This window comes from Carya illinoinensis, chromosome 15 (assembly GCF_018687715.1).
Source record: "Carya illinoinensis cultivar Pawnee chromosome 15, C.illinoinensisPawnee_v1, whole genome shotgun sequence".
Taxonomy (NCBI): domain Eukaryota; kingdom Viridiplantae; phylum Streptophyta; class Magnoliopsida; order Fagales; family Juglandaceae; genus Carya; species Carya illinoinensis.
Window position 1 is genome coordinate 2,716,095 of NC_056766.1, and position 22,267 is coordinate 2,738,361.

Consider the following 22,267-nt stretch of genomic DNA (forward strand, 5'->3'; position numbering starts at 1 on the left):
AATGAGAGAGAGAGTAAACTAGTAAATACATAGTATTTATTTTTAAAATTTCTTTAATTTTTTTAATAAAAAAATTATGAATATTTTTAAATAAATAGATATTAACCATTTAAAATGAAGTGCTGAAAATTTTTATGGATATTATTATGGATATTAATCTCCAACACGTACTAAAAGTAAAAGATAATTTTTAATTAATAAGAAATATTTTATTACAAAAAATGTAAAAATAAATTATTATGCAAAGAAAAGGTCGTGCAAGTTCTTCCAAGGACTACTTGTTTGACAAAAAGAATTTTAGCATTTATAAGACTATGTTGTAGTTTTCCACTTTCTCCTATTCATGTAAAGAGCAATTGGCCATATATAGTTATCAAAAATTCTATTTCTAAGAATCTTTTTTTTATATAATATATTAAATATATAAAGATGGAAATCAACAACCTTGGCACAACCACATTGGTTTTTTTTTTTTTTTATGAAAGTGGTCAAATTCAATCAATAAATAAAGATATATATATATATAATTAAGAACAATTGGCCATATCTAGTTATCAAAAATTTTCACTAACATCGTGAAAGAAAATTAATGCTATGTTTGGATGTTGAGATAAGTTGAGTTGAATTGTAAATAGTAATATTTTGTAAGTCTCGATCACTGAAATGAATTTGATGTTTTAAGTTAAAATGTATAAAATAGATTAAGATGAGTTTAACTTTTTTATATATAAAAAATTGAAAAAATAGTGAATCTTATCAATAATTAATTTGAAATGAGTTTAGTTTGGTTTAACAACCAAACACGACCTAAGAAAAGTATCCATAATATTTTAAAGATTAAATTGTGTTGTTATGGGGGAATGAATGATCTGTAACCAGTTTTCAATGTCATAATCTCTAATCTTAAAGAGAAGTAATACAGTCACAAAAAGATTTCACAAATATAAACTCATAAATTGATATGATTTTATATAATATGTTAAATTTATTTTACAATAAAAATAATTTTATAATCTAATGTATAACATTAAGACACATCAATTATATAAATTATCTTTGTGAAATTTATCTGTGACTAAAACATTTGTCCTAATTCGTATGATTGTGATAATTAAATTCATAATCAAGAATAATCTTTTTTATCATTTATCATAAAACAAGTATATATTAATTTTTTTATTTTTTGCCTTGATAAATAAACGCAATGAGAGAAGTGTAAAAAAAAAAAAAAAGAGTGAATAAAAAAGGTAAAAAAATCATACAATCATTAGTCATTTTTGTCTCATCAAGCCGCATGTCATAGTCGTGTAATAATTTGAATCTGAAAACTGTTTAAGGTTAGGGTTTGGACAGTGAGATCATAATTTTTAATTTTAAATAAAAATTTAAAAAATTATTTTAAAATTTAAAAAATTTAAATTATCTATTATATGTTTTTTGTAAAAATTTTAAAAAAATTAAAATAATAAGCCGAGATAAAAATTTTATATTTCATTCCACTTGTAAAATTTGCTTATGGTTTAGCTCAAAAGCAAATAAGAGACTTATGGAACCATGCATGTTCAATGATCTTTTATAGATAATTCCCAGTGTTATTTAGAAGTCAATATATCTATATATATTATTTATTTTAAAACTTATTATAATTATTAAAAAAATTAAGAAGCCAGATATTTTTTATATTAATTATGTGAAAGACTTTCACAACGAGTATTTGTCAATAAATGAATTTATAGATATATTTTTTCTATCAATTAAGAAACAACGTTGTATTCATAAGAAATGGTTGTTGTATTCATAAGAAATGGTTGTTTGGATGGTAAGATAAGATGAGGTGGTTTTAGATTAAAATTGAAAGTTAAATCAAATATTATTTTAAAAATTATTATTATTTTAGAATTTAAAAAAATTAAATTAAGATTTAAAAAAATTAAATTATTTATTATATTTTATATAAAATTTTGAAAAAATTAAAACGATGAGCTGAGACGGTAGTATAACCCAAGCGCCCCAAAATCTCTCCCATCAAACATCACAACAATAGAAGACTAAATATGATAGCACCAAATACAATTTTTTTATTAATTTATTTTATATTTATTTAAGATGTATGAGAGTGATTATGATTAATTTAGTTTTTTATTTGTTTGCAATAAATAAAAGTTGAATAGGTAGTTGGAAAGCGGGTGAGAGAAGGATCCGATTAAGGGGTACCCTAAAGGCATTATCTGTAAAGAAAGAATTAATTATCATTATAAAGAAAATTCCCATACACCAAATTCTTCAGTCCTATACCTCTCACCTTTGAAATAAAAGAGAGGGAGATTTTGGAAAATAAAAATAATATTTATATATACATTATTTATAGTCCTTCAAGCCAGCTTTTTCTATTTCCAACAAAATAAAAAGAGGTGGACCCATCAAATATTGTAATATTAAAGCACCCATTAGCAAAACCCAAATTATTTTAAAGGGTTTGGCAAAGTAGTCAATGAAGTCGTATTTGATTGGTAATTTGGTAGACAAGGGAACACAAAGGGATTAAATAAAAGGGACAAAACCCGTGGATCCATGATTTTGGTAATCGGGTCATATCATGGCTTTTCAGAAATTGAGGGAAGGAAGGTGACACTTTTAAAGACGTTTAGATTTAGATGGGAACAAAGTATAGTTTATGTGACGAATCGAATCTTAATAAATACTTCTAACATAATCAATTAACAAGGTTTATGGAGAGTTTAAGGTTGTATTTAGATGTTGAGCTAATTTCAGATGATTTGAATTGATCTGTAAGTAGTAATATTTTATAAGTATTATTAAGAATATTTGAATGTATGAAATAGATTAAGATCAGCATTTGAATGAGTACATGATGCTTATAAAGTCTCTAAAATAAGGGGGAGATTACCTAATTATTCAATCAAAGAGTACTATCTCAACCGCCAAGCCAAAGTGTTTTAAATTACAATATTTTGACTTGGACTGAAGTGCATATTTGATTGTTCTAAACGAGAAAATGCTTAGCAAAGAGGAAATATTATCTTAAAGGTTGGTCAAAATCATTTTGAGTCACGTTAGTTTACTTGCTATTTCTCTCTTTGAATGATTTGGTTATTAAGATTTAATTAATTTGTAAGAAAAATACAAAACATGTTAAAATCATGACTCGTTTTACATTATTATTGCTTTGGATGGTGCATGTATTCTCAACCTCGGGTATTAGTTGTTTCGTGTTATATATATATATGTAAACATTTTATGATTTTTAATAATTTTGTAGGACATTCCAAAATATATCCAATTATTGATGTAAGTTTATCTTATGAATGAATGAATCATGACAGTTTCCCTTAAAAAATAATAATTTTACTTAGTCTTTATGAATTTGGTTTTAGAAATTTTGATATAACTCTAAAGGTCTCCTTCTAGAACAATTCATCTACATTATAAGAGTACTCTCAATAACTCATGCAAAATACAAAAAATTTAAAATATTTGAAAAAATGTTCATAAAATGAGCTCCATCCGATTAAGTAAAAGATTTTGTAAAATACAAGTTACTACAGTAACCGTTACATATAGCGGGTACTATTCATCCTTCAAATAATTTTTTTATTATTTATATTTCATTTACTCCCTCATTTCCTTATACTTTTTTGACATTTCAATACAAATTATTTTTATTGTTCATCATTTAAAACATCTCTATTTTATTTTTTTTCTAAAAAAATCTTGGAAATATTATTTATCCAAATTTTTCATATTTGATTTATTTTTTATTTTTATTCAACTTATATAATTTTATTTTGTGTTTATAGGACTAAATTATATTACATTATATATAATAATATATTGTATATATAAAAAAAAATATATGGATATTACAAATTGTTGGTAGAAAGGAAATGTTTAAAAAAAATAAAAAACATTATTTAAATTATATAAAGAAAAAATAAATAAGCCGATGTATATTTTATTGTAAAAGTCAATATGTAAAATAAAAAAAAAATTTTTTGATGATATATTTTGAAGGATAGGATAAAAGAATCACTAGAAGTGTTATAAGTGAGCGTCATCAATAAGATTAGGTATAGTCCTCTTCCCTAAAAGAAAATTTAGAAATATGTGCAATATTTGTTGAAGTTTTGTTTACCCTAAAGTCATCATGTTTAGATTTAGTTAGTAACCTAAAAGTAATTTGCATGAAACTTCCTGCAACGAATACTTTCTTATTGAGAAAAGGTGAAGAAGTAGACCCACATAACAACCATAAATTAATTAGAAAATTATTTTATACAGATTACTACTTTTCCCACTTGCATGCCAAGCAAACGAGAAAGCCTGAAAACTAGCTGCATGAGGATGTTATGATGGACTTTCTGAAAGTCCCAAGGAATTTTGAATGAAATTGCAATGTATTGTTTCATATTGAAGGAAACGTATGAAACAAAAAACAAAGGAGCAGCAAAGTTTTCACTCATAATTAGAGTCTGAGTGTGCTGCTCCTGTAATTGCTTGTGATTTCCCATAATGATTGTTCACATTATATATATATATATATATATATATATATATATGAATAATGATTGCATATTCTTCGGAAAAAATTGAGATTTGTTCATTTTTTTTCAGAATATACGAGAATTGCCCCCTCAAAAAGTGTAAATATCATTTATATACGCACTTGCATTTTCCATTTGAGGAATGCCATGCAAACTTCCTCTACCGCTCGGGTTAGAAACTGTGCAAGGGTACCCTACTCGATACTGATTAAAGTGTGCATTAAAGTATTGATAAAATGGTGAAGTAATATAAGAGTGTTTGTAGGGTCATTTTGGGTTTTTTATTTTTCTTTTTTCCCCCTGCAAATGGAATTTCAATTTCCATTCCATTTCTTGAGAAAAAGTTACAAAGAAAAACGACAATACATGGGACGTGAACAAAGCAATTATAACTACAACATAAAGCAACAAGTAAAAAGTTAAAATAGAGCCATTCCAATAATCTAGAATATCGTGAGTAATAATATTCTATTCTTGCAAATATAAGAAGTACTAAACATATTGCATGAAGTCATGTCGATGCTGCTAACAGAAATCTCTTATCGTGACGAGGCTATAGGATAGAGTAAATACACAAAGAAAATGAGGATATCCAAGCTCCATAATTGGTATCTAGATCATGATATTGTTCATGAAGCTAATGCGAACAAAACTTGGCTATGACCACCCAATAAAGAGAGGTGGACTTAGCCTTGATAATAGAACATCCAATATTATATGAAGTTATCTTGGATGATACGGTGTGTGAATGTCGCGCACGCATACAGTGAAACATAAACATCACGTGTCGACAGATTGGAAAGCAAGTAGGCATGCATGAAAAATGAGTTGGAAGAAAATTGAAAAAAAAAACAGAGAGAAAAGAAAAATAAGAGAAAGAGGGTGGTAATAGGGTAGAACTTAGAAGGGGAGGCCGTGAAGAGTCATCCCTTGGTAGAAAGCCCCTAACAACATTGATCGAAAAGTTTTGTTACTTATTATCTAAACATACTACACATCATATTTATTTATATTTTTGAAATTTTTGTTGGTTTTATTCTTTAAATTTAATTAAATTATTTTACTTATCATTCATATACTACATATTTAGTAAAAAAATCAAAAAATCAAAAAATCAAAACATTACGTATAATATATAGTCATATAAAGATGATTCGAAAAGAAGTAAAATTTATAGTGGGATGGTAAATTAAAAAGGTAGGAGTTATTAATTAATGGTGGGGACTAATAATAAAATTATGAGATAAACAACTTTGAGAACCAACATGAAAGCCGCAATATTAGAATGTGCTATAATTAATTTGAGGGGTATATAGTGATTGTGGAAGGGAAATAAAGCATAAATAAATGATGAAAAAGAGAAAGAGAGAGTCGGTAGTGGTGGTGGAGGGGCTTCCAAAGGCTAACTTTGCTTAGAAGAAGCCAAAATTGCAAGGCCGAGGCCCCTTGATTTGACACAATCACGCAACCTACGTTAATGACATTTGTGGGTCCTAATTGACATCGATCTATCAAGGTACAACTGTTGCGGCCTTGCTGTATTTATTGAGTTCACAAGGAGGGAGTTTGCTGCATTATTTTCTATCACAAAAAATAAAGCTCAGCACATATCTAAAAGAATAAAGTTGAGTTATTTATTAATAATAAGAAATTAAGATGTTATAATGAGTTATAAAAAATTTATTTAAAATAAATTTAGATGTATTTAGATATTAAAATAAGTTTAAATATATTTATAAGAGGTTAAAAAAATATAGATCACAAATGTAAAGATGTATTGAGTTAAAAAAAGTTATGAATCTAATGTATAAAGAGATTTTATGTTGAGATGAGTTTAATAATTTAAGAGTTAAGTATTTAAATGGTATATTTAACTTAAAATTAGATTAAACTAAATTAATATCAATTTAATCTTACTTCGAAACGGAGCCTTAAAGTGTGTACTCCAATTCTGGTTTGGATTCAAGGGCTTTCAAAGCAAAAGTGACAATATTTAATACCATCTAAAATATTTTATATAGTAATAATAATTATCGTATACTCACTTCATGTATCTATCTTTCTTATTTGAAACCTTCGTATTTATACAAGAAATCGAGTAGATTTTTCAAACTCAGCAATTGGAGTTACCTTTTATGTTCAAGTATCCTTATCTGTTAAAAATCAATGAAAACAAACTCAAGCTTATAGATCCCTACTTATATAGATCAAAAAGTTTTTGTTGAAGTTCAAGTCCAATTAGTTCATAGAAAGAAGAGTAATCAAACAGACAATCAAAGACAAAACTAATCGAAATCATGAAAAGGGTTCTGAGCTATTCTCTTTTACGAACCAAATGAGTGCATAGATCGATCTAGAACTCACGTTGAAAACATGTATATATTGAAGAAATATGTACCACAATCATATGCTGCCGCCATTTATGACCTGAGCACTTCGATCTCTGTATGATGCTTCTTGTTTTTTTTACCTTTTGGCTTCAAATATACACAATACGTTTGGCAGAAAGATCTGCGTGTTGCTTATTTTCTGCGTCACGATCCCCTTTCTTGACCTTTTTTATTTGTTGCAATTCTGTGTTTATTTCATTTTCTTTTGGCCATGCATCAGGTTGTATTGGAAGGTGTGCCACAAAGCATGCAAACAATCTGGTCCTCCCTGTCTAAACGAGAGCTAGCCGAGACAAAGGGAAGAGAGAGAAAGGAACCCTCAAAACTGTTGGAGACGAATGCAGAAACATGCAGAAATGAAGGGAGGAATGAGGATTGGCTAAAAAGTGTTCTGCAAAATCTTGTGCGCCCACATTTATTTATTTTTCTCTCTTTTGCTTTACTTTTTCTTTTCAGCTTTCTTTTATGCTAAAAGCATCAAGGAACCATACATATACGCATGATTACGTTCTCAAAACTCCGCAGACTCCCGGAAAATTCATTCCCAGAAAGAAAAAATAAACCAAGTTAGAATTATTTTATACAAGTAATTCCCAATCCTGTACGTGCATCTTCAAAAATTGGTCAAAGAATATACGGATACAAGACCCAATTTTCAAGGAAAAGAGAAAGCCGGTTTTGGTTCAAGTGGGTGCACTTTGGGGGGGGCCCCAAACTTGATGTGTCTGCATCATTCCTGACATGAGCTGCCCTTTTCCAAGAGCTAATTGGAGTGTGAGTGTGATCTTCATGTACTGCACATTCTTGGTTATGGATTTTGGTCATCATGGAAGATTTATTACTTTCTTTTCAGATCATGATCGTTTGGATGACAGCCATATGCGAAAATTGGATAATTTGAATGAAATATATTTAAGAAAAAAGAATGTATTCTTTATCTAGTGGATCATGTTTCAATTATAATTTACTATGGGCCTAAGTTGTGTCCTAAATCATTATAAATTTACTTATTGAAATTATCGTATACCTAACTCATATTTAGAGCTCGTTTAAAAGTAAGATAAGAAGAGTTAAAATAATTTGTAAATAACAATAAAATTATTGAGTTAAAATAAGATGAGATAATTTTTAAACATTTTATGTGTTTAGATTAGGAAATAAGATGAAATAAAATAATTTGTAAATAATAATGAGATTATTGAGTTGAGATGAGATGCAATGATTTCATCTTATCTTTTAAACCAAACAGCTCCTAACTTTTTTTTCTTTTTATTTAATAATGCCTTGTACTTTCTTTTATCTATTAAAAACATATCTAAATACAACTTTTGGATGTGTAAGTTTTGTATGTATGTTTTAAAAAATAGTGTCCATTGTTAAAAATTTTAAAAATTAGATTTTTCCATGTTATTCTTCTACTTGCCCACTTTAATTTAAAAAGAGTGTGCAGTATTTGTATATTTTATAACTGTACAAATCATTTGCTTAAATGACTAGAAATATATTGTCTTTTAAAAAATTGTATGCGTCATTTTTCTTGATTTAGGATGGGTTTGGTAAGTAAGATGAAAATTTTGAGTTGTGATACTTTTACCAAACTTGCTATTAATTATCTAACGGCATGTTCGAACCATAGTTTTAAATTTTGTTCCATTTTGACTGTTCGAGCGAAAATTTTTGGTTTCGATTTAATATGTTATACCTCCTCATTCCACTTTGCTCCAAATTTCAACCTGTCTCGACTATTCCAATCAAATTTTAGCCATTCTAGTTAGAATTAACATTTTGGGTCCTATTTTGTTTCAGATTGTATTTATAATTTTTTTATACTTAGATAACATTTTTGATTTAGATAGTATTTAATTAATTCCAAAATATAAAATATATTTATATAATTTTAATTTTTTTGTAACATTAAATATGTCTCATCATTTTCTCCTAATTTAAACATCATTATTTAAAAAAAAAAATTCTATTCTTTTATTTTTTTCCTTATTTTTTGTGTCTAAACTTAAGTTTGTGGTTTTTCATCGTATAATTATATTATAAATCTTCAATTCTTCCATATATATATATATACACATTACACACTTATATCTACATGTATTTATTTTATTAATTGTTAATTTATATATACATATAAATATTTATATATAATATATAGTTATCCCAAAACGATGCACCAAAATGCATCAGTATTGAAATATTCTATTATAGTGTTTAAATTAAAATATTTTGAAAATTTTTAAATAATAATGAAATAGTTGGATTTTAAAAAATAAAATAGAAAAAGTTGAATATAAATATTATAAAATTAAAAAAATATTTGAGGGGGAACAGGTGTCCCTTTCTGGACGACGAGGTGCAGATTGGCCCTCAAGGTTGTTTGTCCATCGCCTAGCGAGAACAAAGGAAGAGAGCTTCTAGAGAGAGACACACAAAATGACTGTGAGAGAGAGAGAGATTGCAACAGTGACCAAATGAGGCTAGAGGCGACGGTAATCAGATGAGACAAAAGGGAAAAGAGACATAAAAGATGAAAGAAATAGAGATATGAGGGGGGAGGAAGGTTTTAAAACAAAATCATACATCTAAACAACATCATTTTGGAGAAATCCCGAGCGGGCTTCAACTAGCTCATTCTCGAGGCCCAACACCCAATTGCGCGCATTTGTATGCGAATGGATGCTCTTACCTGCCCCAAACAGGGGTCGAACGGGGGGTGGCAGATGGGTTTGATGTGGTGGCCCGCCGCCCACCCCAACCTAAAACTAAAATGAAAGCGAAGTTCCTCGAAAATAAAATGACAAGGACCACAATTTCTACCGACATTACGACACAATTAGGCATGATGGGTACAGGTCTTTGTCATACATTGTGTCATCTAGAACTAGAAGACTTCTGGCTGTGGTGTGCATCATACCAAGCTTTCGGTTTTCATTCGTCCACTCAAAAATTATTTTAAATAATAAGAGCTTATTTTATAGAAAATAGATTATTTCTCGTTAATATATATAGTATGACAAGAGTAAAATAACATATAGTATATATCACTCGTTTTTGAAATAAAACTGAATATCTAACATTTAATATAAAAACAATATTTAATTTAAAGAAGTTTACTTCCAAATTTATGTGGAATGACAACTAGGTTGCTCAAAATAATGAGTTATTCTACAAAACTCTGAAAAATAAGTAAATTTTTACAAAAAATACGGAAACAAAGAGTAATATAGCTAACAATTATTATTTTTATTTTAAATATTAAAAAAATTAAATTATTTAATATAATTTATGTTGGAGGATAAAAAAGTTATAAATATTAGATGGTGAAACGGGAAAAAAATTTAGTTTTGAAGGAGAACGGTGCCGTTTCTTTTGTCTTCCAGATCAGAATGTACCGTTTCTGATCGTCCCTCTCGACATTTCTCCGCCTCCCTTTTCCATTAGGTTGAAAAGCTCAGGACCGAAAAGCAGGGGACCAGAGGGCAAAGCAAATAGCTTTCCCATGGACACCCGACTCTCGGCCTCTCTCGGCCTCCCTTCCCATACCTCCACGCCCCACCCCCCACCTGATTTCGCGTCCCTCTTCACCCACCTCACCGCCGCTCTCACAACCCCCGCAAACCCCATCTCAAAACCGAAATCCCTCTCCCAACGAAAACCACCCCAATCACCTCTCAATCACTCCAATTCCACTACCTACCTCTCCTTCGCCTCCACTTCCTTAAAACCCATCTCGCCCAAACCCCAAAAGACCCTTCTCAAGAGCCTCTCCGTCCTCGAGCGCGCCCTCATCGGCGCTGCTGGTGGTGGCATTGCCGGAGCTTTCACCTACGTTTGTCTCCACCCACTTGACACTATCAAAACCAAGCTCCAAACCAAAGGCGCGTCCCAAATCTACGCCAACACCTTCGACGCCATCGTCAAGACCTTCCAGACTAAAGGGATCCTCGGCTTCTACAGCGGCGTGTCCGCCGTTATCGTCGGCTCAACAGCATCTTCCGCTGTGTATTTCGGTACTTGCGAGCTGGGGAAGTCGATCTTAGGTGGTTTCGATCGGTACCCATCCGTTCTCATTCCCCCGACCGCCGGGGCGATGGGGAATATCGTTTCGTCGGCGATAATGGTGCCCAAGGAGTTGATCACGCAGCGAATGCAGGCCGGGGCAAAGGGACGGTCTTGGGAGGTCTTGTTAAGGATTTTGGAGAAAGACGGTGTGCTGGGTTTGTATGCAGGTTACTCTGCGACATTGGTGAGGAATTTGCCTGCTGGGGTGCTGAGCTACTCTTCGTTTGAGTACTTAAAAGCTGCGGTGCTGCGAAGTACGAGCGAGACTCACCTGGAGCCCATTCAAAGCGTGTGTTGTGGGGCACTGGCCGGGGCGATATCCGCGTCCATTACCACGCCGCTTGACGTGGTGAAGACGAGGTTGATGACTCAGCTTCATGGGGAGGCTGCGAATAAAGTTGCCACGGCAATGTATAAAGGGGTTACCGGCACGGTGAAGCAGATACTGAAGGAGGAGGGGTGGGTTGGGCTGACTAGAGGAATGGGGCCTAGAGTTGTTCATAGTGCTTGTTTCTCAGCTTTGGGATACTTTGCATTCGAGACGGCTAGGCTTGCTGTATTGCAGCAGTATCTCAGAAGGAAGGAGCTGCGCGAGGCGTCTGTTGCTCCTGCTTGATTTGGTGGATTTGATTGGATTCTCCCCCTACTCTACTCTTCTGTCACACCTCATGTTTTTGGTGATATATCTTCCTCCGCATTGACTTCCTTTGTTGAGGTTTTTTTTTTTTTTATATATATTTGAGCTTTGCTAGGGCATTCTTATGCGTAAGGCACTTGAATTGTTCTCTGTTTCCTTCGTATGGTTCCCATTTTCCGTTTTAGATTTTTTGAATGGTTTGTTGCTGATAGACACACCATAGATCAGTGCCACAAAATATAAGGGTTTTTTTATGTCGCATAATCATGGGAGATGACATAACTGGTTATACACAATGAAAATTGGTAATCGTAGAAATTATAATGGTATACCTATAGATATCTCACTATTAAATGAAGTTATGTTTTTCTAGAGTGGAAGGGTTATGTCTCGACTAGTTAAATAATATATGTTAATCCCAATTTCAACTAATTTCTGTTTCCTTCAGTTGGTTCTTTTGTGCTCCTCTTGTAGCCATTTGTAGCTGAAGCTACCACAAATTGTTTCCTTTGAGGAAAACACCACTCTTACCGAGGATGACAACCGACATTTTCTACAGAATTATTATTATTTTTTATTTTTTTATTTAATGGTTAAGGAAGTATTTTTTAATAAATTTGTGATTTTTTTCTTTTGTTTTTAAAAAATTGTTTAAGTGCACATCTGGGATTAGCCAGGACGTTGTTTCTGGACACCTGGTACCAATAAAAAAAAATGTTTAAAGGGTCTATAAAAACACTCATAGAAAAATACACAAAATAAAAAGTGAATTTTGCACTTATTGGTAGAATTTGCCAGGACCGGCCTTGGTGGCCCTACCAGTGCTCTTCCTTTAACTTGCCGCATCTTCAACGGTGAATGAAAGTCCGGGGTGGGGGTTCATGGAATGTGAATTCTAAATATTATAGAGGACTAATAGCTTTTTATTTTTGATGGACTTGATTGGAATTCTTTAGGTTATATGTTGTTTGGGATTCACTATCAGCAAATGATATTATGACAAGCTTAGGATAAAGATGTCCTCTGCTGGTATTTTTTTAAGAGTAAGAGATATATCAAACTACATATTTTTGGAGAAATTCTTTGACCTCAAAGAGATCATACAAAACTAAATCCATAAACTGACGTGATTTGATGTGGTATGTTAGATTGTAAAACTACTTATTATAAAGTAAATATAACGTATCATATGAAAATACGCCAGTTTGTGAGTTTACTTTTATGAAATTTCTTTGTGACTATAGCATATTTCTCAAGATAGAATAAAGTGACTTCACATGTTACTCTAGCTAGGTGCTTACTCTTGTTTATGTGTACTCAGGTCTCGCCTAGTCTTTTATTCATGCTAATAAAATTTTTATACAAAAAGTGATTTCAGGTGCAAATCGAGGAATAGTCTATGGTTTGATTCTAGCCCTTGAAAACATATATGTTTGCGAGGTCCCTGGTTCATATAGAATAAATATGGATGGTTACATGTATCCATCACATGTTCTTGTCAAAGTTCTATTGCTTGGAGCTATGGAGAAATAGGTACCTCTTTGCTCTCCAGAAAACTTGTTGTGATAGTGGAACTTCTACTATTCCAAGCACCTTGCTTGAGCTTTGTTTGATAGCATGAGGCTGCTGACTCTTGGAAATGAATACTTCCATGTGATCTTTCTCTATGGCTCAATAATAAAGGCAACATTGGTTAAATAGAAAGTTATCATAGATTATCAACCAATGGATGCGAATATTATCTTGGTTGCTTCTTAAGGTCTTGCTAGTTTTTCAACTTTTAGTGGGGTGGAGGGGCAGCTTGGTGACTAATTGAACAGGAGACCCACAATTGGTGGGCACTTGCTCGGTTTGATGGGGTTTGAAATTGGGGATTAGTTACTCGTTTAAACTTTTTATGGTTTCTCGCTTTCTTGCATGGTCTGCATCCTACCAAACATATCAGATTAGTGTGAGGGCTAGAAGTAGAGAAGAGACTTGAAATAAAGACAAACGTTTGATTGGACTTACACTCATCTCTTTGTGTGTTAGCAGTCGGACTCGATGTATCAAATTTCAGTAACTTTTGAGAATCTGATTTCATCTCATGAATTATAACACTGCTCAAATAAATGGTTTTATAAAATGGTTTTATTGAAATAATCTAAGCTTATAGATGGTATTTGAGCACACAAACCACAGTAACTGAAGGGGCGACAAAGGGTTCAAATGTTCAATTATTTTTCTTTGTTTTAGCAAACATTCCATTAATCTTGAAGGAGAGATCTAAAAGTGGGGACTGGGGGGCTCCAATTTCTCATCGCAACCAATCTAGTGCATAAAATTACAGTTAACAAAAGGGCAATGATATCATGACAATGGTCTGGGCCATATTCCGGCTTCTTCCTTCCTCCGGTAGCAGGAGGTTGGGGCTTTTTTCGGGGGTTATGGCTGGAGAGAGAGAGAGAGAGTCATTGAGCAAAGGAAAACGCTGGGTGAGGTACTTCCTTTGGCAAAAGGGTTCAGTACCCTGTTTCAACCTGGTACCGATAAAAATTTCAGGAATCCTCCCAAGTTTGTGACCAAAACTCTGCACAAACTCTATCAGATTTTACTCGTATAATACACGCCCACCGCATGTCTTAATAATATTTCTATTTGGAGAGCTATACGCTACACACTATCTACGAGGTATAATTTTATTTAGAGATAAAATTTTAAAATTTGTTAGGCCCAAAAATATGAAAGTTTCGTTTAATCATCATAACCATCAATTTCTCTTTAACGTGTTTAGGAGCGTCCAAAACCTTGATTGACTTCACGGTCTATGTACCATATACTCTTCCCTGATAATCGGATTTGGTGCCTCCAATCACTCCGACGGGTCATTCCTCCTTTTGATTGATTATTTTCCCTCCCAAGTCTCTGTTTCAAGCTTAGAAGTGGAAACGACCTATTGCACTTCCAAGAGATACAAAGACGCACCGTGACTGAATCAAATGTACAAGATCAAGTTATCAGCACAGGCAAGAAAATCTAACCCAACCCAAGATTTGTGTGCTTTCATAGCCTCTGTTTCTGCGTTGGTAATATCTCTCTGTTCGCTAAGCTAGGATGCGTTCTTCTTTTCTCTTACTCTTCTGGGTCCATTTCTTTCTATTCTTGAACTTCAATTTTCCTTCAAATTCTCTTCCTTCATTGCCTGATAATAATGTCACGCTTTCTGGTGACGCTTACTTCGGAAACAATGCCATTAGTCTCACCCAAGAATCCAGCTGCGTCTCTTCCCCTTCTTCTTCTGGGGTTGGAAGAGCTTTCTACGCCCACCCAGTTCGTTTTCTTGATTCTGAGACCAACTCCACTGCATCTTTCTCGTGCCGTTTCTCCTTCTCCATTGTACCTTCTCCACTTTGCCCTTCCGGAGATGGGATTGCGTTTTTGATAACTGCCAATACCGAATATTCTAGCGCTTCTCGTGGCTCTATGGGTCTTCCGGAGCATGCCTTAATAGCAGAGGATCCCTTTTTCGCAGTGGAATTTGATACAAGTTATGATCCTTCCGTCGGAGATGTCAGTGGGAATCATGCCGGCATCGATGTCAGCACGATCATATCTTTCGTTTCAGTCGATGTCTCTTCGAGGGGGATTGATTTGAAAAGCGGGAGGCAGATTACGGCTTGGATTGAGTACAGAGAGGCCATCAAAATGATCCGAGTATGGCTTGGGTACTCGCAGATTAGGCCTTCAAGTCCCATTCTCATTTCCCAGATTGACCTCTCCAACCAATTCAAGGAGTTCATGCATGTTGGGTTCTCCGCTTCTAATGGCCAGGGCTCTTCAATTCACGTTATTGATAATTGGCGATTCAAAACTTTTTGGTCTCTCCCCTCTGTGACTACGATGGATACTCTGGAAGAAGGGGACTGTTTCGTTTGCTTTTCTGAGGACCAAAGCATCACAAATGCAAGCATCTCTGTAGATGATCATGCAAGAAGAAAGAAAGTAGAAGAGCTAGCTTACGGATTGGGAGGATTAGCTGCATTTCTCTTCTCCGCATCTGCAATTTTTGGGGTAGTCTTTTTTTTCTTGATAAAGAGCAGAAGACTCCATATCAGGAAAAGCAAAGAAGGCCCAAGTACTCGATATCAGACTAATAGAGCACCTGAAAGGTTGTCACTTTCCGAGATAAAGGCAGCTACAATGGCGTTTAATCGAAGCAGAATTATTGGAGAAGGGGCATCGGCTACAGTTTATAAAGGGTCTCTTCCATCTTGGGGAGAGGTGGCTGTTAAAAGATTTGATAGGGGCAATGAGATTGATTGTATGCACAATCCTTTCACCACTGAGTTTGCAACAATGATGGGTTGCTTAAGGCACAAGAATTTGGTTCGACTTCAAGGATGGTGTTGCGAGAGAAGTGAGCTACTCCTGGTTTATGAGTACTTACCCAATGGAAGCCTCAACAAAATCCTCCACAAACACTCAAATTCAACAATCCATCTGTCATGGCAGCAAAGACTGAATATAGTTCTAGGAGTCGCCTCTGCTCTTACTTATCTGCACGATGAATGTGAGAGGCAAATAATTCACAGAGATGTCAAGACTTGCAACATAATGCTTGATGCTGAGTTCAATGCCAAACTCGGAGATTTTGGTTTGGCAGCAGTCTATGAACATAGTTCTGTGACGAGGGAAGCAACTATACCAGCAGGAACAATGGGATATCTGGCTCCTGAGTATGTCTATTCTGGGGTCCCAACTAAGAAAACTGATGTTTATAGCTTTGGTGTTGTGGTGCTGGAGGTAGCAACAGGGAGAAACCCTGTTGGTGATGAAGGAACAGTGCTTGTTGATTGGGTTTGGGACTTGTGGGAAAAGGGGAAACTTAATGAGGCTGCTGATCCCAAGTTGATGGGTAAGTTTGATGAGGTGAAAATGGAGAGGATGTTAATAGTGGGACTTTCTTGTGTGCATCCAGACCCCGAAAAGCGGTCACCGGTGAAGGAAGCTGCAAGGATTCTCAGAGGTGAAGCACCACTTCCATTGTTGCCAACAAGGAGACCCAGAATTAGAATTCGACCCGTTTTGCCTGAAGATGTATTTGGTGAAGACATTGATGATATGCCATGGATGACCCCAAAGAGCCACCTGAGCAAGGACTAGCTTAGAATTCTTTTATAGTTTTTCTGAAGCCAATTGTTCTCTCGATGATTTAACAGAGACTCATTTGAATCATTAGGATATGCTTTTGGATGATGGATATCACAGAGAACAGAACAAGATCTTCTGATCTCTATTGGGTATTTTAAAGATATTTTTTTTTACGAGTCCATTTGGTTTTTCTTTTCTCATAGGCAAGTTATTTGGCTGCCATTTTGCTCTGAAACTCACCTCTGTTCGAAACTCTCCTCTTTCCGACTTCAACAGTCTCTCTCTATGGCATTGTGTTGGGGAACATAAACCAATGGTTCAAATTGGAAACTCAAATTGTGGGAAGTTCCCACAATGTTAACATTTGCTGTTTTAAAAACTCAAAACTTTAGAATTCAATTGAAGAAGTTATTAATAAATAGAAATGATTTAGTCACAAATAAATTTTAAAAAAAAATTATAAATTAATATAATATATAATATAAAATTATTTTTATTATAAATCAAATTTATTTACTTTGGTAAAACTTTTTAGCTGATAAAGCACTTTTCAAAAAAAAAAAAAAACTCCAACTATCAAAACTTATACATATATTTAATGCAGAGGATGTTGCTCATCATTCACAACACATATTTTATAAATATTAATATTATTTTTATTTTTTATTTTATATATTATATATATTATATTAATATAAAATAATAAATTTGTTATAAAACTATTGAAAGGAGGGAGAAAGAGATAGACCTCAGAGAGGTTATAAAACTTATAAATTTCTTAAAGGATTCAACGATATATATAGGAGTACAAAAGGTACTATACTTTTTACGACTAGCACTATACATTTTGCGGCTAGCTCACTATGCTAGCACTATGCATTATACATTTTGTGGCTAGCTCACTATGCACTATGCACTATGCACTATGCATTTTGCGGCTGGCTCACTGTGGTCATACAATTTATTTTACAACAATATTATTTTACAACACTTCCCATTTGGATGATCACATATAAAAAATATGTCTCGTTAAAACCTTGCCAAGGAAAAACCCTGTGGGAAAAAAAATCAATGGCAAAGGAAAAAGAGTACAATATTCATGTGTATCGTAAAATGCTTTAAGATTTCCTCATTAAAACCTTGCAAAGGAAAACCCAGTGGGATAAAACCTTAGCGAAGGAAAAAGAGTACAATCAGCATAAGTCTTCAAGACATTGCTCCTCCTGAAAAGTGCATGATGAAAGGTCTTCAAGTCTCCGCATTCCAATGTTCTGCACAATCTTCTTAAATGTTGCAGTTGGTAATGCTTTTGTGAATAAATCTGCCAGATTATCACTTGATCGTATCTGCTTGACTTTACTTTCACCTTTCTCCTGAAGTTTATGAGTATAAAAGAATTTAGGTGAAATATGTTTAGTTCTATCACCTTTGATATATCCTCCTCTAATTTGAGTAATACAAGTAGCATTATTTTCGTATAAAGTTGTTGGACTATCATTAATCACTGGAAGACCACACTTTTCTTGAATATGTTGGATCATTGATCTTAGCCAAATGCATTCTCGACTTGCTTCATGAATTGCAATGATCTCTAAGTGATTTGAAGAGGTAGCAGATAGTATTTGTTTGATAGATCTCTATGATATAGCAGAATTTTCATAAGTAAATACATATCTAGTTTGAGATCTACCTCTGTGTAGATCTGAAAGATAACCTGCATCTGCATATCTAACTAATTGTGGACTTGAACCATGTTGATAAAATAATCCCATATCAACCGTACCTCGAAGGTATCTAAGGATATGTTTAATACCATTTCAATGTCTTCGAGTTGGTGCGGAACTATATCTTGCAAGTAAATTAACTGAAAATGCAATATCAGGTCGAGTGCAATTTGCAAGATACATTAGGGCTCCAATTGCACTGAGATAAGGTATTTCAGGACCAAGAATTTCTTCATTGTCTTCACAAGGATGAAATGGATCATTTTGCACATCAAGTGATCGAATAACCATTGGAGTACTCAGGGGATGAGATTTGTCCATGTAAAAGTGTTTCAAGACTTTCTCTGTAAAATTTAACTGATGAATAAGAATTCCATTTGGCAAACGCTCGAGCTGCAGGCCGAGACAAAATTTCGTTTTGCCAAGATCTTTCATTTCAAATTCATTCTTTAAATATGTAGCGGTTCTTCTGATCTCTGCAGGAGTTCCAACAAGATTTAGATCATCAACATAAACTGCAATTATAACAAATCTGGAGTCTGATTTCTTAATAAAAATACATGGGCATATTGGATTATTCTCAAATCCTTCTTTCAATAGATATTCGCTAAGGCGTTTATACCACATGCGTCCGGATTGTTTTAATCCATATAAAGATTTTCGAAACTTAATAGAATACATACTTCTGGATGTATTCAGATTAGAAGTTTCAGGTATTTTATATCCTTCAGGGATTTTCATATATATGTCATGATCTAATGATTCATATAAATATGCAGTGACCACATCCATCAACTGCATATCCAATCTTTTTATAACTACCAAATTGATCAAATATCTGAATGTGATTACATCCATAACAGGAGAGTATGTTTCCTCATAATCAATCCCCGGTTTCTGCAGAAAACCTTGTGCAACAAGTCGTGCTTTATATCGCACAATTTCATTGCTTTCATTACGCTTACGTATAAATACCCATTTATATCCAACAGGCATTACACCCTTTGATGTTTGTACAATTGGTCCAAAGACCTCTCGCTTTGCTAGCGAGTTTAATTCAGCTTCAATAGCTGATTTCCATTTTAGCCAGTCATTTCTACGTCGACATTCTTCTACAGTTCTTGGCTCAATTTCTTCATTACTTCTGGTAATGCCAAGAGCCATTTTATATGAAAATATATTGTCGACAACAGTTTTATTTCTATTCAAAATTTCTCCTGTACTCATGAAATGTATCGAGATCTCGTTATTTTCAGGTACCTGTCCCTCTTCAAAGGAAGACATTTCATGAAATACCTCTTCAGGAGGTTCTTTCTCAGGAAATTTACTCTCTTCAGGAGCATCAATTACTCTTATGGCCTGTGTTGGTATGGACTCTTTAGGAGTACCAAATTCATTTTGTATTTTCCTCTTCTAAGGAATTTTGTCCTTAGCACCAATAGGCCGTCCACGCTTCAGGTGTATCGTAGACTCGCCTATTGCTGTTTTGGCAACTTGTCCTTCAGGGACTGCAATCCTTGCTGGAACATTAACAGCAGGAATATATGATTTTACCACATCTTTAGTGTCAGTAAATACATCCGGTAATTGGTTTGCAACACTTTCCAAATGAATAATCTTTTGAACCTCTAGATTGCATTCTTTTGTACGAGGATCAAATTGGGAAAGAGTTTTATTTTCCCAAGTAATTTCCTGTCGTGCTTCAGGCACCGACTTCTCATTACCCAATGTTGGAAAAATGGATTCGTCAAAATGACAATCCTCAAAACGTGCCTTAAACATATCCCCTGTAAGAGGGTCAAGGTATCTGATAATAGATGGAGAATCAAACCCAACATATATCCCAAGTCTACGTTGAGGGCCATCTTTGTACGTTGTGGAGATGCAATTGGAACATGTACAGTACATCTAAAAATACGAAGATGAGAAATATTTGGTTGATGACCAAATGCAAGCTGTAATGGTGAATATTTGTAATATGCTGATGGCCTAACTCGAATTAATGATGTTGCATGAATTATAACATGTCCCCAAGCAGAAATAAGAAGATTTGATTTCGTGAGTAAATGTCTAGCGATTAGCTGAAACCTTTTAATCAATGATTCAGCTAAACCATTTTGAGTGTGTGTGTGGGCAACTGGATGTTCAACATCCATTCCTATTGACATGCAATAATTATCAAAAGCTTGAGATATAAATTCTCTTGCGTTATCCAATTGAATAGTTTTAATTGGATAGTCAGGGAATTGTGCTCGTAGCTTAATTATTTGTGCAAGAAGTTTAGCAAATGCAACATTTCTAATGGAAAGTAGACAAACATGTGACCATCGACTTGATGCATCAATTAAAACCATAAAATATCTGAACGGTCCACTTGATGGTTGGATAGGCCCACATATATCCCCATGAATCCTTTGTAAAAAAGATGGAGATTCAAAAAAACCTTTGAGATAGATGGTTTGATAATCAATTTACCTTGAAAACATGCAGAGTATGAATATTCATTGGGTAAGATAATCTTATGATTCTTTAGGGGATACCCATACGAATTATCAATTATTCGTCTCATCATTATTGATCCCGGATGTCCAAGGCGATCATGCCAAGTCATAAATATTTTAGGATCAATGCACTTCTGGTGCATTACAATATGTGATTCAATTGTTCTCATTTCTGTATAATACAATCTAGATGAGGGAGCAGACAATTTTTCTAATACGAGCTTTTGGCTCGAAATTATTTTAGTAATGAGAAGATACTCTTTCTTGTCTTCGTTAATAGTTTCAATATGACATTAGGCAACACAATATAAGCTCTTCTGGAGCCTTCAATTAGATTCGATGAACCAGAAATGGTATGAATATAGACTTTACTCAATATTTGATTTTGAAAATATTTTTTATCCTTAAGAATTGTGTGAGTTGTAGCACTGTCAGCCAGACATATATCTTTATTATTCATCTCAGAGATAGAAAGTTCATCAATAAGACTCATGATTTTACAAAATATATAAAACTTTCATTACTACAAAACATTGCAGAATATAAAAATAATATAAAGGAAATACATTAATTAAAAAAGAACACTTCCATGATCAACTCTACCACTAGAATCCTAAAAGAAATTAGAAATATTAAGGCTTGTAATATCTTCTCCATCTATAAAATTTAAAGTATATGATGATTCAGTAAAATTTGTTTCAAATTTCTTTGTTTTTTCTTTTATAGAAGATTGGTATAAGTTAACCAAGTGCTTAACTGTACAACAGGTACGAGCCCAATATCCAGTCATACCACATCTATGGCATCCATCTTCATCTTTCTTTAAAAATTTGTTTTGAGGACCTTTACCCTTCTCTGAGTTGAACCACTTCTGGTGGTACGGTGTATATCTATTATTATCCCTTTTAGTGTGGTCACTTCTAGGACCTCCACTTCTATAGTTTTTCTTACCACGTCCACGCCCCATTTTTCTTTAAAAAGATGCACCATTCGCTTCTGGGAATGATGTAAATCTAGTACCATTCACTTCAGGGAATGATATAGAACCAGTAGGACATGACTGGTGATTTCTTAACAAAAGCTCATTATTTTACTCAGCTAATAGAAGACAAGATATAAGTTCAGAATATTTTTTAAACTTTCGCTCTCGATGCTGCTGCTGCTGCAGCACATTCGAGGCATGAAAAGTAGTATATGTCTTCTCTAATAAGTCATCATCAGTGACTTTTTCACTACATAATTTCAATAGCGA

At 33.5% G+C, this 22,267-nt stretch overlaps 2 protein-coding genes across 5 annotated transcripts; both read left to right on the plus strand.

Moving 5' to 3' along the window:
* The first annotated feature begins 10,307 nt into the window (after positions 1-10,307).
* LOC122296559 (protein MITOFERRINLIKE 1, chloroplastic) lies at positions 10,308-13,412 on the plus strand. 4 transcript variants are annotated; one of them, XM_043106343.1, is made up of 2 exons: positions 10,308-11,738; positions 13,030-13,412. In XM_043106343.1, exon 1 carries the CDS (start codon positions 10,461-10,463, stop codon positions 11,637-11,639), a length of 1,179 nt encoding a protein of 392 aa, XP_042962277.1. In that variant the 5' UTR covers positions 10,308-10,460; the 3' UTR covers positions 11,640-11,738; positions 13,030-13,412. The 4 variants fall into 4 exon arrangements, with proteins under 4 accessions (XP_042962277.1, XP_042962278.1, XP_042962279.1 ...); XM_043106344.1 differs by having other exon boundaries at positions 13,039-13,412; XM_043106345.1 differs by having other exon boundaries at positions 10,308-11,700.
* Positions 13,413-14,433: 1,021 nt separating this feature from the next.
* LOC122296558 (L-type lectin-domain containing receptor kinase S.6) lies at positions 14,434-16,982 on the plus strand. The gene has a single exon (XM_043106342.1). The coding sequence runs from the start codon at positions 14,754-14,756 to the stop codon at positions 16,800-16,802; it is 2,049 nt and encodes a 682-aa protein (XP_042962276.1). The 5' UTR covers positions 14,434-14,753; the 3' UTR covers positions 16,803-16,982.
* Positions 16,983-22,267: the final 5,285 nt, after the last annotated feature.